Below are 17,657 nucleotides of genomic sequence, written 5' to 3' on the forward strand. Positions count from 1 at the left end.
CATAATGACAAATACTATACTTTTTAAAAGTCTTTTGGCAGTTTAAGTGCACCAGCTGCTGAGAAAGTTTTTCCTGACAAAGCTTCGTGTGTGTGTGTGCGTGTGTGTGCGTGTGTGTGTGTGTGTGTGTGTGTCCACCGCCGTAACGCCACCGGCTCCATCGATACCGCTTGGACAAAACAAACAGCAGCTTCCTTTCTGCACACGGCCGGCTCCGCTTAATATTTGATTTCAGGTTCACACGCTCGAGCGCAGACCGCCCGACGCCCACGCCAATTGGTCCGTTCGTTCGACGGCCTCCGCCTCTCATTGGTCAATAGCGTCCTGCCTTGGAACTTTCCCACGGGCGAGCGCTCGCTGAAAACAGTGCAGCAGTCGCGCCCCCGTTGACGGACAGCCGCGGTGCGCGAGGAACCATGGTCACGCACTAGAACTTTACTGGATAAAAGTCAAACATATTGGACGAAGCAAGGACAGTTCTTGGTTGTCATTCAGGGTTTGTTTTTTTGTTTTTTTTTTTTTTGGCTTTTTACTGGCAAGCTGTTGTAGAAGCCGCCCCTCTTTATTCTTTCCTGCTCGCGAGAGTAGAAGAAGCCAACCGTGGGAAAGAAGTTTCAAGCTGGAAGGTGGGCAGGCAGTGCGCTGCGGGATTTTTTTTTTCGGCTACAAAATGAAAAGAAATCACGATTACAGCTCGTCGGACAGCGACCTCGACGATAGCATCGAGATAGAGAAAGAGAGCGTTGATGAAAATGGGTAAGGGCAAAATCAAAATGGGTTTCATAAAACTTAACAAACAGAGAGGAGAGGTTGCACGAAAAGCCAGATCAGCTCGTATGCTTTCGTGCGCACATAATTCAAATATGTAAAATAAAAGTAACGTGAAAAAACGTAAAAAGTACGAAAACTAAATCGTTACCAGAGAATATCGAAAATCAAAGTCATAGGAAATTGCTGCATCCAAAAAGCTGGAACGTGACGCTTTTGTTTGTTTGAAATGTTTACACTTGATGATACTAACATCCTCATTCATGCGCCTTTTAGGAGTCCGTGTTCCCCGCAGGGCACCGTGACTCCCTCCACATCTTCCCGAGCGCGCGCGAGGAAACTGCGGCGGGGGGTGAGTCACGTGTTGCGGAAGGGGGCGGGGCGAGGCGTCTCCATGTCCCTACATCTGTACAGGTAGAATGCGCAGGTCTGCTCAGTTCTCTCGATATGCGCCATTTATTTTGCAGATCATCGAGAAGCGCCGCCGTGACCGGATCAACAGCAGCCTGTCGGAGCTCAGAAGACTGGTCCCCAGTGCCTGTGAGAAGCAGGTGGGATGGGGTCAGGTTGGACCGGGGGGTTGGGGGTCCAGGATTAACTTCAGATGGTTTCCTTCAGGTGGCCGCTGTCCATAGTGTTAAGTCAAGACTGAGGGAAGATTGGTGTAACTGGAACTCTTTTAAGGGGGGTGCGGTGGCGCAGTGGGTTGGACCGCAGTCCTACTCTCCGGTGGGTCTGGGGTTCGAGTCCTGCTTGGGGTGCCTTGTGACGGACTGGCGTCCCGTCCTGGGTGCGTCCCCTTCCCCCTCTGGCCTTACGCCCTGTGTTGCCGGGTAGGCTCCGGTTCCCCGTGACCCCGTAAGGGACAAGCGGTTCTGAAAATGTGTGTGTGTGTGTGTGTGTGGAACTCTTTTAAAGCACACCTGATAATGTATATAGTCAGCTGTCTTATTTGTTTATTCGTCTTATCCTTTTGTTCAGCGTTCTGTCTCTGTGCCACTGTGTGAGAATAGTAAAAAGGAATTTAATTGAATTTATGGGTCGAGAGATGGAAAAATCCTTTTAGAGATAAACATCTTGGTTATTTCACAGGTTTGTCCCTTTTTTTTCCCCCACCTTTCAGGGTTCAGCAAAGCTGGAAAAGGCAGAGATTCTACAGATGACTGTGGACCACCTTAAAATGCTCCATGCTGCTGGTGGAAAAGGTAAGGTTATGGGCTTCTGTGGTTAAAATTGCCTGTAGAAAGGAATTCATGCGGGATTTATTTGTTGTTAATTTTTGTAAAATATTTTGAATAGGAAGTGTAGCATTCCTTTTTGAATTCAGTGTAGCAGGTGCTTGTAGACAATATAGAAACTGCAAAGTTAATATTTTGTACGTGTGACCGCAGTATGATTTTACTCCTAAAGGTCAAAATTATTTGTATACACAATAATGGCATTAACTAAATATCTCTGTGCCATGTATTCAAGGAATAAGTGGATCCGGCCTTGTATTCATCTCTGTAGTGTTGCCACAACCACTTGCTGTTGAAACCTGGCACTTTCAGGTTCACTGCAAAACTTTAACAATGAGACCTGTCCAGCTATTAAGGACTGATGACTTGCGTCACACTGACGGGAGGATTTTATGGCGTGGTCTGCTGTTGATGGCAGGTATTATGCAGAGGGGCTGACTCTGTGAGCATCTCCTGCAGGTTATTTTGATGCTCACGCCTTGGCCATGGATTACCGCAGCCTGGGCTTCAGGGAGTGCCTGGCGGAGACAGCCCGCTACCTGAGCGTGGTTGAAGGACTGAGCAGCACCGACCCGCTGCGGACACGCCTGGTTTCCCACCTGAGCGGTTGTGCCTCCCAGAGAGAAGCTCAGTCAGGGTTCAGGCGCCTGGCCTGGGGCTCTGCATTTGTTGCGCCTTCCTCACACCTAGCGCACCTCACACATCCCTCTATCATGCAGCAGCAGGGCCACGTTGCTCCACGCAGGACCCACAGCCCCCCATCTTCCTCTCCCTCTTCATCCTCCTCCCCGGATTCACACGCACCTGACAAGCTCAACGGCACCACACACACTGAGTACAGACCCGTGAGGCTGCCCCCAAACACTGCTTCATCCTCAGCCAGGCCCCTTGCTACCTCTAAGCTTCCCCTGCCTCTCCTTTCCTCCCTCTCCTCTATAGCAACATTCCCCTTCCCTTTCAGTGCATTCCCCTTGTTCTCATCCAGCACCCACAGCCCAGGGGCCCCTTCAGCCAATCTGGGGAAAGTCTGCAAACCCTGGGCTGCAGAAATAGGGGCCTTTTGAACACTAACAAGGAGGCACAAAAGCATCAGCATACTGAGCCCCCCCAAAACAAACACACACACACACTCACACACTGTCTGAAACCGTGCATCCCAAGCAGGCTCGTGGCAAATTAGAGCCTAACCCAGCAATGTGGCTGGAGGGGGAGGAGACACACCCGGGATGGGAAGCCAGTCTGCCCTAAGACACCCCAAACAGGCCTCCAACCCCAGTCCTGCCACACGGCAGGACCCGGCCAAACCCACTGCGCCGCTGCACCCCCTCTCCACCAAAACGCAGTAGAAAAATTTTTCCTTCTTGCATTGCATGTGTATAGGTGAAGAATGTGTTAGGGTTGCTTGCCACAGTTTACCAGAATTAAAAAAAAAAAAAAAAAAATACATTCCATTGATCTGCATAACTGTGAGTAGTGCAGATATATGTTGAGCCAACTGTCTGATGTACTCATTCATAATTATACACTGATATACTATGAAAGATTCTGAAGGTGAATATTTAATTGTCTGATAGTTTTATAAGAAAATATTATTATTCTTGGAATTTGCTCCATTTAGCTATCTGTTTTAGGTCCTTAGTTTCCTGCACCATTATGTGTCATGCATTTAAAAAAATTGACCTGCATTGCTGTGCGATCATAACAGAAATAGTCTGGTATATTTGTTAGCAAGCAAATAGTTTTATACCATTTCCTAAGTAAAAGAACAAAGCTGAATTTCTGACCTTCATCCCTTGTATTTTAACCTGCAAGTTACAGCAGCATCTCTGCATAAGCAACAGGTTTGTATCACATTTTATTTTGAATTATTTTTTTTTTTTTTTTTGGAATGAAATGAGTTTGTAAAAAATTTTTTTTTTTTTTTTTTTTTGAGAGTACTGGTGAATCATATTCCTCACTATGACTTAAAAAATGGGTTTAAAACAAAGGAAAAGGGTTTATTCATGGAGATTGTGTGATACTGTACACTCCTCCCATCCATGAGCTCTTGTGAAATTACCAAATAAATGTAGTCTTCATGTGGCATCATTTTGTTTAAAATTCTATTCATTCATTAGGGGGTTATAGCAAGGGCAAAAAATGGAAAAGGGGAAAAAAGCAAAATACTATTAATCAAAGACTAACAAAATGCCATGAAAATAATACTCTAAAGACAACTGACAAGATGGCTAAATGGTTAATAGAAAAAAGTAGCATTTCTAAGCTACTACAAAACTGGATCCTAAGGATAAAAAAGGTCTGAAGTTGCTAAAGACTGAATAACACTCAGTACTGAATAGGGTAAGGCCAAAGTAAAAATGTCAGGCAACCACGGAAGAACCTAAATAAGATCCCGATGAAGTATAAGAACATAATGAGAATGAGATTAGACCGAAGTGGAGTAAAGTGAACGTAGTTTAAAAAAACGGCATTTAGCAAAATGGTTTGTATTGACATTTACAATGTGATAAGTGACAATCGTAGGTTATATAGTACTGAATAAACATAATTTTACTAGCATGTGAATACTGTGAATATCTTAAACGGAGCTGAGCTGGGAGAACAGCACAGTTTAATTATAAGCAGCAGCCTGGGTGGCTTCTGTGTCCAGGAAATGATTAAAAACAAGAGGAAATCCTGGACGAGGACCTCTGAGGCTCACTGTGTGTGGGAACTGCTGGTGGCGTAAGGGGTCAAGAGCATCTAGAAGGGAGGAGGGGTCACGTGCCTCTCAAGGGGACAGAGAGACTGCAGGTATCTTTCATATCCACACCGCTCTTCATCAAGTTTCCACTCCTCTTGCAGGAACCAAGGTAGACAAGAAGAAGAGCAAGGAGACCCTCCTCATTCACAGGACCCCAAACCTTTATTCACCACAGCTTGCTCACAAAGATATATGGGGGGAAAAACACAAAGAGAAGCAGAAGATGCAGGCAGACACATTCTTTTAAGAGATCATTACAAATCCAAGAGAAAGTTAAAAGACTGCAGAAGATGCAACACTATGATCACTACTCCTAACCAACTACATAAAGCACCGTGCTGTTTTTTTTTTTTTTTTGCTTTATTTTGTTTTTGCCACTTCTCTGCCAACACAACCTTGCAATGACCTTGACTTTATTATACAGTATAACATTCAGTAGTTGGATCTCTTAAAAATGTGTACATGTGCAGCTAGACTATATACCGCTTTAATTAAATACCGGCTGTGACACAGCCAGCATCAGTGAGTTGTAAAAAGGCTCTCTGGACGCCGTTTATTCTCCCACAATCGTATCGTCACAAAATTCCACTTTGAACTAACGGAGGACCACTCAGCTGTAAGCTGCCGTATTAAAGTGGTTCAGACACCGAAGCCCCAGGCCGATAAAGATCGAAATGAGGACGTACATATTAAAAACAGCAAATTAAGTTGTTTGTCCTGTTTTCCTCAACAGATCTAGGGACTGACCGCTGAGTGCCATTCAATCAGTAGGTGGCAGTAGTGTCTGAAGACTGAAGGTGACTGGAGAAACCATCCCTCCGAAAAGACAACACCCAGATCTAGGACTGATGGAAGCCATTCAGTGCAATATCTCTGGCTGGGGACAAGGCTTGCCAAGTTCCTCCCAGGAGAGCGTAACAGCCGCAGGATTGGTGGGGTAGGGTGGTGGAGGAGGCGTGAGAAGCGACGGATGTGTGTGTGTGTATGTGTGTGTTTGAGGGAAAGAGAAAGAACACGGGGAGGGATGAGGGTTACGTGTTACGTGTTTTAATGCTATATCAGCCCCCAAAGGCTTGTATCTACCTGGAGCCTGGGTGCGCTAATCCTCTTGCATTCATAACAGTGACACATAGACAGTTAATCATCGTCAAAAAACACTGGGAACATCAGCCAGCTGCCAGCTCACAACACCAAAGCATATTACAAGACAAATCGCTGCAGATTCTGAGAACTGGAAATAAATATGTAAACAAAATTCATAATTGCACAGCTCAATACATTTGTCTATATTTATATATATAAATAACACAATAGGAAATATTTACAAAACGATACCCATGTTCACTTTTGTCAGAAAACAAGCAACTCATTCTTCTGAAAGGAGTGCAACACTTTTTTGTTTCGTTTCGTTTGTTTCGGTCGATGATGTTGATATCGTGGGGGCACCTTGGTCCTCCGCTCCCTCCAGATAGCCAGGGCTTGTGCACTGGAGTGGAGTAGCGAGGCGCTGGGGGAGAATGGGGGTGGTGGTGGTGGTGGTGGTGGTCGTGGTGGCGGCCAGGCTCACGCCAACAGCTCTTCCCTCAGCTCCTTGTTCCTGCGCACCACCACGGCATGCCTCTCCTGCAGCAGGAGGAAGGAATTACTCGCTAAGCCCTGATGCCACCGATGCTGTACGGAGCAGCGCTTCGGTTAAGCTCTCGGACAAAGCCGGAAAAAAACTGCTAAACAAATCTGACAATATTGCATTCTTATATACAGACTAGGCAATACTGGCTATAATCTAAATTCTCTCTATGAAGGAAATGTTCTTTATGTTGGTATTGTTGGGTTTCACTAATCATAATCCCTGTAATAAAAGGAAAAAATGACTGAATACAGAATGTTGCCTGGTAGTAGGCATACGTCACTACAGGCTCCAGGACTCAGGACAGGTCCGTGCCCGCTGCTCCTCAGACCCAGAAACTCACCTTCTCTTGTAGACGTTCCATGATCGCTGCCAGGTAGGCCTCGCGGTTCTCCTTGATCTGCTCCATCTTGAGGTTCAGCTTCTCTTCAGCTATCTTGCTGAAGTTGCTGTTCTCCTCAATAGCTTTGAGCAGGACGTCACGCTCGTGTTCGCGCTTTTCTGCCAGCGCCTTAAGCACCTGGGCCTCCTGGGACTGGAAGTGGGGAAGGGGGGGTCAAGAGGTGGTTGAAGAGGAGGACAAGGGCAGAACATGGTGGGGCAGGGTGGGGAACACCTCTGTCATTGTGTATTTACAGTAAATCCGCATTTCTCAATGTCAGTACACGTATGCAGTGCATAAGGCCTGCAGTCCTCCCTCCATGTCCTCCCTGGAGTGCCAGCATATGGCTTTCTGCTGAGTCTGCGGACCCAGCTGTTAAAACTCCACGCTGTTGACCAAAGCACATGATCATTATTCCAAAATATGAGAGCGGTGTCATATCACACATATTTTTTCATGCAAGTGCTCCCACAATATTATGGAATACTGAAGCAAATGATAATCAGATAGCAGGAGGCTTATTTATATTTGCCAGTGATCAATAATGAACTCTTCCTGAACAATTAATAAATCAATAAGCGGAACAAGTCATTTACATCAGGCAGTGAGCACAAGAGTTAGGACTCACTCTCCTCCTGTCCTCAGCAGCCTCCAGCTTCTTCTGGATGTCCTCCAGTGACATGTCCCTTTTCTTGGGTGGGTAGGGAATGCTATAGGATGCATCAGACACGGGCGACGGAGGTTTCAGGATGACCTCAAACGCCTGGCCAGAGGTCCGTTTGTTAATGGGCTTCACTTCCATGTCTGCATCACAAACAGGCGAGGGTTTAGCGCTGAAATCCTACCGCTTTCAAAAGTCAACCTTGAGATTTGGACTCACACCAAGACATTCTGTAACACGGTGAGCTGAAACTTACCTTCAAATTCGCACACTAGGTTGCTGCGGGACTCGGGATAGAAGCAAGAGCAGATGAGGGAGAGTACAGACAGCTCCTTCATCTTCTCTTTGTATGCTAGGAAAGTAAGCAATGACATCCCATCCTTAATACACTGCTGTTTTTTTTTTCCCTTTATCTGGCATCTCCATATTCTGCAAAAAAATAATCTGAATTTATAGTAATTTTGACTTTTGCACATTCCAATTTCATTAATTAGTCTTCTATCCCAAATATTTTTGTACACACACACATTTTCAGAACCGCTTGTCCCATACAGGGTCGCGGGGAACCGGAGCCTACCCGGTAACACAGGGCGTAGGGGGAGGGGACACACCCAGGACGGGACGCCAGTCCATCGCAAGGCACCCCCAGCGGGACTCGAACCCCAGACCCACCGGAGAGTAGGGACTGTGGTCCAACCCACCGCGCCACCACACTCCCCTTATATTTTTGTACTAAACATGAGAAATGAGGGAAATTCAGTTACACGTGATTGAGTAATTCAAAGTTCTTCTGTTTCACTTCTGTGAAAGTTCTATTAGTAAAAAAGGTATTCCTTGCTAAATATTACGACTGATAATTAATGTTTAGAGGGTATGTGAATGATTAATAGACAATGATTAATACTTAGCACTCTCAGAGCAGATTCTGGTATTATATTTTATTTACAGCTATACAAAAGATAATCGTTTGGTATATTTTTAGCTATTCCACTGCTTTGATATTTCATAGATACATGGTAAACAAATAGCAATATTGAGCATGAGTTTCCTCTGGAGCAAAAAAGACATTCTTGGACAAGAGGTCTATTTGTCTAAGGAGGGTTTATATATATTTACTGACATTTTCAATAGATCTTTCTGAATAATTAATGATGTTTGTGACATGTAAAAGTGCTCTTCAGGTTTCTACCTGACTAGCAAGTGCTGAGTGCAACACTTGTTATAATATTATACTGTATTATATTTTTACTGATACAATGAGTTTACACAGATACAACAGTTAAGATCTATAAAATGTCTTTAAGACCCGTGACTCATAATCATCTTGTTCCTTAACTACTGTTCTACCCTTTTGCCAGTATAACACTGGTATCATGGTTATTCCAGTGTTTACCAGCTCATACCAAGTCTAGAGAAAAGCTGAGATTTGGAACTGACTTCTTCACTGAAGTCAGTCAGATGCTCACTTTTATGTTATTGAAACACCTGATGTTTCTGATCCAAAAACATTCTCACTAGGGTTTAAGAGGACGTGGCTATCTCTTTCACAACACATTTTCTCCTCTCAGGCTGAGCAGATGTTCTCGTGCTCGCCATGGAAGCTGAGCACAATGTGTCATAAGGAGACAGTTTCCTGGCCTTTATTGTAAGATAGGGAGAAAGCCACTTTGAAGCAAAGCCTCGCTCCTTATCAGCAAGATGACGGGAAGTCTTCTGTTCGTGAAGTAACAGGAGTACCCCCCCATCTCCAGACCCCCTGCAACGATCAGCCAGGGACTACAATTGTCAATAGTGATCAACTGTCCTCTGCAAGGACCAGCATGTGGACAGCATCCTAGCTGCAGGGCTGGCCCATCTCCCACGAGGCCGTGCGCCAGCACTCTGTATTTGCACAGCACTGCTCAGCACAGCTTAGCACAGTTTAGCACAGTCATATCTGGTATAAATCCAGTGCCATGCAGCCCATCACTGAGAAAGAAAGCATTGAAATAAAGTCTAGCAAAAAAAGAGTTATTGTTAATCAGTACAATAAAAGTAATCAATCTATACAGCACCCATCTACAGTATGCAGACATGTGATCTGTGATTTTTTTATGACGCAAAAACAATGAATCGTAAAACTGGGAGATGCACTGAGTCATAACCTTAAATGACTTTTCTAGGAATCTGCAGCGGTGCTCAGTTATGAAATTAGGTAGAAAATGTAGGTGTTCAGTCAGTTTGTTCCATCTGCAGAGTGGCCGCTTCCACCCACTGAGACAATCAATACGTGACTTCCATCGTCTTCCTCAGTCTCCCTGTACGGCTGTGCGTCTGTCTGCAGTCTGATCATATATCCACACTAGAGACCAGGCGTATTTAACGGTCAGTGATTTCCTGACACAAAAAAAAAGTTAAAAATATGTTCAGATTTTTAATGTCCCTTGTCAAATTCAGCGCAGTATTTCTATCCATCCATCCATTAATTTCATGGCCTATAATTCCAGCATGAGCTTTTACATAGTTACAGCAAAAAAGACACTGGGGTTGGTAGGTATTTGTGATAAATGTGATGTAAAATAGAGTACACAGGGCAAATTTTGTATTCTAGTACGTTTTATTCTTCTCCATTCATTGGGACATTCATTTTTTTTAGAAGGGTGTGGGTAAACTGTTATTTTATTTGGTTGACTTATACAGTTTAATGCTGTTCATCACAGCAGAAACCTGGGATATTAGAAGACAAAGACGTGAATGGAAAAAAAAAGACATAAAAAAAGCAGCCATAATCATAAAGAGGATAACGGTTCAGTCAGACAAAACGCTCGCGCGTGACCCGTCCGACCGCTCCGCTCCGACACGAGCCTCCATTTGCGCGTCTCCATCATCTCCGCACCTCGTTCGCCTCACCGCGTACATGTGACAGGGGAAAACAAAAAACTGACATTTAAACGCATTTTCTTCGCCGTGCCCACGCTCGTTCCCCAAAATCGATCTTTATTCTGTTGCGCCGCACGAAGATGTGCGCCTTTTATTGCACTTCTCGCGACAGATTCTTGGAGGCTTCGTTTCGGAGAAGCCGCTTTGTAACCCTGAGTGAGGAGATCTGGGTGGGGTCTCTCTGCATTATGCTGAGGAAACAGGGGCTGCAGGTGCGCTATTGTAAATAACAGCCGTATACCACCATTTTACTACATCTATGACCACATCGGCATCCTAGTCAATTTAATATATATTTAAGCCATTCGGTAACAGTGCACCTCCGACCTCCAATCAATGCAAAAGACGGAAAGAAATGGATTTTAAAAGTATAAATTCGTGTGCTATTTTTAAAGGGTGAACTCTGTCTGTCGAAACAGATGAAAATATAGGTTAGTTGCACAGCCGCGCGGCGCGGTATATGAAATGTTTGATTACTATTCATTCCAACTGTTAATTTTTGACGCGATACATAGTTATGAATCGAACATGTTCAGGGTTTCTCGTGTCTTCTCTACCCAGATTGCAGAGCATCCTTTGACTTCAGCATAGGCAACCCAAAAGAACTACACCATCCTCCCTCGGCACGAAAATAAATACATTTAACTGAAATAAAATTAAATTGTAACAGCCAGCAATCCTCTTACCGATCGCAGTTTTAGCCATGGTTGCCGCTGACGCCGTTTACCGTGGTACTCTCCGGGATGAGGAGACGCGAGCGATGCCGTTGCGGATGCTGGCGGGGGGAGAGGCTGACTCGATAAGGCACTTACTCAGCAGATCGAGTCCGCGGGGACGATCGCGAGCCAGGCGCGTTCTGCTCAGACACAGTCCTCCTCGGGAGCGCGCACGTTGACCGTCGCCGTACTCTGGCCCGAGCGCCGCCGCGCGAAAGAGTTTCCGCCCACATCGTCTGCGGAACCTCAGCGAAACGTCTGTATAACATAATGCGGAGAGGTTTGCAAACGCTCGCCAGTTATCCTCATTTTACCCCGTGCGGCCCACTTGTACGATGAATATATGTAATATATATTTGATATATTTCATACATGTACAGTATACTGTACTATATATATGAAATATATCATAATTTCATTGGGGATACTGTCCATATCTGAGGAGCAGAACACGTACAAAAGCTTTCCCGTAGATAACTGTGTGATGCGTCAAATTTTGGGGAAATAAAGCAAATGTAAAGTGTTACTTTGGTTATTTATTTGCCATTTCAGATAAGGGTTCTGATTACTAACTTCATAACACCTTTTGTGTATCATTTCTACATATTTGCACACCCCTTAAAAATCTATTGTTTGTTCAGGTGTTACTCTATAACGATGCAGGGCCCACCATGAACAACTTTTCAGGTACTTAAGGCAAAACACCAGCAGTACTTATGAGAGTTATACATAAAACTGAGACACATGGAGCTTTATTGACACTGAGGGCACGCCCCTGTCTCTTACATTGTGCAATGGTTTCTACAGCTTTTGCTGGTGAGAAATATATTTCTGTGAAATTGTGCAAAATAGCATCCGAGTTATTGACAAACTACTGTTTATACAGAAGACGTTTACATAAAACAGTAGGCAAGTGATTTGATTTGTTTATTGATTCGTTCAGATGTTTTATTTTACAAAACTTTAATATTACTTACCTTTATTCGCCAATTTATGCAGTTGGATCATTTTTGCTACAGCAATGCAGGGTATAGTCATCAAGGGTTTTACAGCAAGACTGGGGTTCAGACCAGAGCCAGCATCTCTAACCACTGTGATGTCTGCAGCACCTGTAATGCTGTTTATGATAAAGTTTAAGTTTGTTCTTCAGACTGACTTTGCCTTTATGGGGAACGTCACTCAATTTCAGATGAATCTAGGATGGAGTATAATGGGTTACCATGATGATCCAGCAAAAACAGTGGGAGTGCAGGATTCTTTCATGAGGAAAGGGGAAACATGAATTGTGTGCTTGGTTCAGTTAAACCATTAAGTGGACAATTCATCCATGATGTTGTCAAAAATGACATGATGTGACTGATATTCAAATGACTGGTATTTTTGGCTGGGCAGCAACACGAACTTTAGTCACAGTCACTTGTCAAAGGAGAGACTCTTCCTTGACTTGACTTCTTCCTAGCATTATTAAAGGACAACAAGTAAAACAGTGATTAGACTTGCCACTTTGCAGTGTGAAAGCGCCTGATTTGAATGCCACTCCTTTCTAGCAGCCTTGTAAAAAGTGCTAGCATTCAATTGTTCCAGGAAGAATACCACCATCATTTCAAGTTACCAATTTTACCCTGCAAGTCACCTTGGACAAGGAGACAAGGAGACAAAATGAAATCTGACATAGTGTAATGATTAATCATATGGAGCAATAACGTTAAAGTTGCTGGATGAAGTCCCTCCCCTGCTACTTCTTTAGTAACCTTGAGCAAAACAGAGCACTTAGCCTGAATTACTCCCCGTTTGTTGTGAAATCCCACCTCTGCATGATGTAATTACCAAGGACCAATTGAAATCGAGGATACACTTCCGATTTTCGACAGCTCTTCCGGTTAATTTTCATGGCTTTCTGCAGCCATTTTGAGCTGCCGTTGCGTTTCTTCAGCAGCCCTGGGACCTTCCTAGGAGAACACGGGTAGCTGACGAGCCCAAGAACCACGACTGAAACCTCATTTTATCGCTAGCTACATTGTTTTAGTAATATGGAACCGCCGGGGACTAGTATTGGATGCGTATCGTTTGAAAGAACGGGGGGTTTCAGTTGGTTTGTTAATTTATCTTGACATGGCTTGTACTAGGTGTGGGAGCTAGCTAGTTAGCTAGCTAGCTAACTTACGTTAGCTGCACAAAAGGAAAAAAAAAACTGATAGTTAGCATAAAATAAGCGCAAGCGAAGTACATAGTAACTCGAGAGGATGGAAGTGTACGTTGGCTAAAGACTAGACTTGCTAACTACCTTTCCGTGTTTGGCCAGCGGTAAATCAAGTGCGCACATCTAGCCGACTAGCTGGCGTTGACCATACCGCGGGAGCTATGGCTGTAAATATGTCTCTAGTGAAAACCGTTTTGAAACGTCGCTAGTAGCTAGTCACACGTCATAGCGAGGATAGCTGGCAAGCGAGTCGCTAGACTAGAGAGCCGAGCCGGAGGAAAAAAAAAAGACAATGTAAAAATAATTTTAGGAAAAAAGCAGTTGTTTATCACAGGCTAGCTTCCTAGGCCACGATTACGCTGAGCACTCCCGCCGGAATATGTAGCTTGCTGGCTAACGAGCTGCGGAGCATCCCTGGCCTGACCACTTCAGCTTCTCCATCACCATGAGTGCACCTACCGGGCCCGTATGAAACACGAAGAAGGCAGAATGACTCCCGTTTGTGTCGTTTTATTTCGGGATCATGCTTTCCCGACCTCTTGAGTTCGTCGCAGTCCTCCGTAGTCCTAGACCTAGGTGGTTGAGTTCTCAAGCCGCGCAGAAACACGTGAACGTAACGTTGCAGCAGTGCCCTCAGCTCCAGCCATGGATGAAGGTGATTGGAAACAAACTTAGACAGCATCTGTTTGTCTGCTTCTGTTCAAGCAGATAAAACTTAACTCTTTTTCTTTTGGAACCTAAGATGGCTTGTTTTAGATGGTCAGCATGAGTTCAGGGACATCCTTTAGATTCTCAGTTGCATTTTGCATGCTTCAAAGTTAGGGATAGTCTAAATTTTGTCTGCTTTCATGTTATTTTGCTGTATACCTAAAGTCAAGCGTTTGGGAGACTGACTTGGTGAATTCAACTGCATTATTTGGATTGTAATGCCAACTTAATCTAAATATGTTGATTCTCAAAATGATTTAACTAATTGGGATCGTAATTAGCTAGCTATTTTGTGCTAGCTAGTATGCCCCATTCCCCTATGGACCTTCTATGCAACAACAGAAAATGGCTTAGCGAAGTTTATATTTGGCACTTCATTTAGAATTAGAGTAGTTGTTTCACTTAGGCATTCTAGGATTCTTTGTTTTATGCAGTCTCCTAGAGGGAAAGTTGTTTCACCCAGTTTACTGTTAGGGCTACTGATACAAAACATTAGATTGAGCAAATAGTGTGTGGGATAAAGGGGCTGCAATCATTACTCCACAATGGGGGACCCTAACTCCCGAAGAAAACAAACTATGAACCGACTACGTGCTCAGCTTCGCAAGAAAAAGGAGTCCCTGGCTGACCAGTTTGATTTCAAGATGTACATTGCTTTCGTATTCAAAGATAAGGTAAGTATAGTCAGATGACTTTATTCCAGCCTTCAGGCTTTATAAGTATGTGAAGGATTAGTATTTCAGGTTATGATTTGCTGATACTGACAGCTTCATCTAGTCAAGGTGTTGAATGAATGTTTGTTGGTAGGTTATATCCTTCAGAGAACAGTTTTATAGACATGCTGGTTGCTTGTTTTTGGGAGGGTTAGAAAGTTCACCATGTATTTAAAAGCAGTAAAGTTCATATTACCACACAGCTGTGAAACCCAACAATGATTTGTGATGACATTTCAGTGCTAGTTTTCTCATTTGTTACAAGATTACTTTTCTTTTTTGTAATAGAAGAAAAAGTCTGCACTTTTTGAAGTAGCTGAAGTGGTACCAGTTATGACCAATAACTATGAAGAGCACATTATTAAGGGTGTGCGGGATTCCAGCTACACATTAGAAAGTTCATTAGAACTACTGCAGAAGGATGTGGTACAGCTGCACGCCCCTCGCTACCAGTCCATGCGTAGGGTAAGTACTGAGTCTTTGAATATTTGTAATCTAATTTGTAAATCTGTTATTTTTGTGATATTTACAGTTCAAGTATTCCTGCTGATATTCTCTGAAATGCTCAGTTTCTTTATATGATCATAAAGAAACTTTTTTTTTTTTTTTTAAAAATTGTGAATTCGGTTGCTTAAATGAGCAGGTTTAGCAGGATGCTGATGTTTAATCAGTTCAGAGCTTACAGTGATTCATTGAAATTGTAAAAATGTCATCTGCTCTTCTGTTTACCTTAGGATGTCATAGGATGCACCCAGGAGATGGACTTCATCCTTTGGCCTCGCAATGACATAGAGAAGATAGTCTGTCTTCTTTTCTCCAGATGGAAGGGATCTAATGATGAGCCCTATAGGCCTGTTCAGGTGACAGATTGTCAATAGTATAACCTCCAAACAACACTGAAATATTGTGTTGTGGGTTGCATAGGTATCCTTATGTAAAGTACCCTTTCAGTTCAAGCAAATAATACATTGGGCATTTTCAAGATGCGTGCAAAGTAAGGAAATCTTAAAATTTGTTTCCTGATATACAGGTCAAGTTTGAATTTCATCATGGAGACTACGAAAAGCAATTCTTGCATGCCATGAGTCGAAAGGACAAGGCTGGAATGGTGATGAACAACCCAAGTCAGTCCATGTTCCTCTTCACGGACAGACAGCACTTACAGGCAAGTAGCGTGAAGCATGTCGTTTTACATTAACTTATGATTTCTTGATTTCTCAGATTGTAGCGCAAAAGCAGAGTATTGTGCAAGATTGTAGAAATGGAAGCAAATTGGTTTGTAAAAATGAAATTTCAGGAGCAAATAGACCAAATCTGTGGCCATGCCCACACGCCATTTGTGTATAATGCATATAAATACCTACAAACATCCATGCTGTTAGTTTTTCCACAAACCCACGTCGACCTCTTTCTTGTACTGTGTATCCGGGGGGCTTCACCTTGCATGATGGCAGGTGCAAGCCTTCCCAGTGGACTCTTGAGCCCTTAGAGAAAGTATTCCAAGTGTGCCGCACACACACAACTAGTCTCGTTTCCCTTGAATTATCCATTATTTGAACATCTGGTATATTATGAAGATATGTTTATGGTGTTCCACTCTCCAGCAGACTCCAAAGGCCAAGGCTACAGTCTTCAAGTTGTGCAGCATCTGCCTTTACCTGCCGCAGGACCAGCTGACCTGCTGGGGCATGGGCGGGATAGAGGACCACCTCCGTCCGTACATGCCTGACTAGAGTGTCGCTGTGGCTCCCAAGGGAGGACAACCAGAGACCACTACAGCAAGCTCACCTCCTTTCCAGCACACCTCGTTTCCTTTACTCAATACAAGTGAACTTGTGCTTGGAACACACCTTATGTTAACTCATTTTCATCCAGGAGCTTGATTCATTATTTTCCTCCAATTTCCTGTGTGTCATTTAATTTTGCACTGATTTATTACCATATCATGAATGATTGTAAATTTTATTTCACAGGTATAATGCTCCTAGCATTTTAGGATTATTTCTGAAGTCTGTGTTGAAGGAGGGCAGGTGAGCTGAGAAGGATTGGCTTTAAAATGCAATTTTAACAATCCTGAAATGGCTTTACTGTAGTTTTCTTTTTCCCTGCCAGTGGGTTTTGCTTGGTCTTTTGGCAACTTCCTGGAATTTTGGTAGCCTTTTTGTCATACTTTTGCCAGGCCAATAGAAAGCTCAGAGGCATATTTAGCCTGGTTATGTGAAACTGCAGAAAATAAAATTTTTTAAAAAAGGCTAGAAATGTTTTTTTTTTTTTTTTCTCTCTCTTTCCCTTTATGCATAAAGAAATACATTTTTGCCATGCAGACAAATAGGCTGTTGTCTGGCTACCAAAAACTAAATCTGGGAATATTGATGGGGTTTTCTGTAAATGAGAAACTGCCTAGAAAAAAGATACATTAATTACAACCATTAGATTTGAACTTGTTTTGATAGGCAAAACTTTGCACTAATTGCTTAATTGCTTTTTGAGGGTTGGTGTTTGTAAGCTTGTTTTGGTGGGAAAGGGCACAGATCAGCACATTCAGTTTGTCAATCAATACACTGAAAATAAAAAAGGGGGAAACATTTTGGTAAATGTCTGCATTTTTTTGTCACATTTGAAAACATCCACTAACCATTCTTTTAAATGTGATTAAAAGTTAATACACGTTACCATGACGTAAAAAGGTTGGAGAAATGTATACATAAATAATACATTGTCGTGACGTTGCCATTCGAGTTCACTTTGCCAAAAAAGCATGTAATCGGATTAAGCATCAGACTTAACCTGAGAATGTTAGTTGAACTGAAGGCACTCAAGTTTGTAGTCACTGACAACAGCCACTCTTACAGTATTGAGACTGGATTTTTTGGGGAACATAAAGGGTGAAATGACATGGGTTTATGGGTGACAGATTAAATGCTCAGAACTTGAAAATGTTTCATGGTCCTGTTAACAGAACACAAAATTAACATTTAAAGT

The 17,657-nt window shown here is 43.2% G+C and overlaps 3 protein-coding genes across 4 annotated transcripts; 2 read left to right on the plus strand and 1 right to left on the minus strand.

The window, feature by feature from the left end:
* Positions 1-380: 380 nt before the first annotated feature.
* LOC108927391 (hairy/enhancer-of-split related with YRPW motif protein 1-like) lies at positions 381-3,837 on the plus strand. The gene is made up of 5 exons (XM_018740658.2): positions 381-756; positions 1,045-1,120; positions 1,236-1,319; positions 1,892-1,973; positions 2,466-3,837. The coding sequence occupies exons 1-5, from the start codon at positions 671-673 to the stop codon at positions 3,068-3,070; spliced, it is 933 nt and encodes a 310-aa protein (XP_018596174.1). The 5' UTR covers positions 381-670; the 3' UTR covers positions 3,071-3,837.
* Positions 3,838-4,888: 1,051 nt separating this feature from the next.
* stmn2a (stathmin 2a) lies at positions 4,889-11,276 on the minus strand. The gene is made up of 5 exons (XM_018740751.2): positions 11,025-11,276; positions 7,676-7,771; positions 7,387-7,562; positions 6,720-6,911; positions 4,889-6,372 (listed from the first exon to the last, which is right to left on the minus strand). Exons 1-5 carry the CDS (start codon positions 11,041-11,043, stop codon positions 6,313-6,315), a joined length of 543 nt encoding a protein of 180 aa, XP_018596267.1. The 5' UTR covers positions 11,044-11,276; the 3' UTR covers positions 4,889-6,312.
* A 1,662-nt stretch (positions 11,277-12,938) lies between these two features.
* Positions 12,939-17,261, plus strand: c18h6orf62 (chromosome 18 C6orf62 homolog). Of its 2 annotated transcripts, none has more exons than XM_018740749.2 (5): positions 12,939-14,636; positions 14,964-15,140; positions 15,410-15,535; positions 15,706-15,840; positions 16,280-17,261. In XM_018740749.2, exons 1-5 carry the CDS (start codon positions 14,508-14,510, stop codon positions 16,406-16,408), a joined length of 696 nt encoding a protein of 231 aa, XP_018596265.1. In that variant the 5' UTR covers positions 12,939-14,507; the 3' UTR covers positions 16,409-17,261. The 2 variants fall into 2 exon arrangements, with proteins under 2 accessions (XP_018596265.1, XP_018596266.1); XM_018740750.2 differs by having other exon boundaries at positions 16,283-17,261.
* The last annotated feature ends 396 nt before the right edge of the window (positions 17,262-17,657 follow it).

This window comes from Scleropages formosus, chromosome 18, assembly GCF_900964775.1.
Source record: "Scleropages formosus chromosome 18, fSclFor1.1, whole genome shotgun sequence".
In the NCBI taxonomy this organism is placed as follows: domain Eukaryota; kingdom Metazoa; phylum Chordata; class Actinopteri; order Osteoglossiformes; family Osteoglossidae; genus Scleropages; species Scleropages formosus.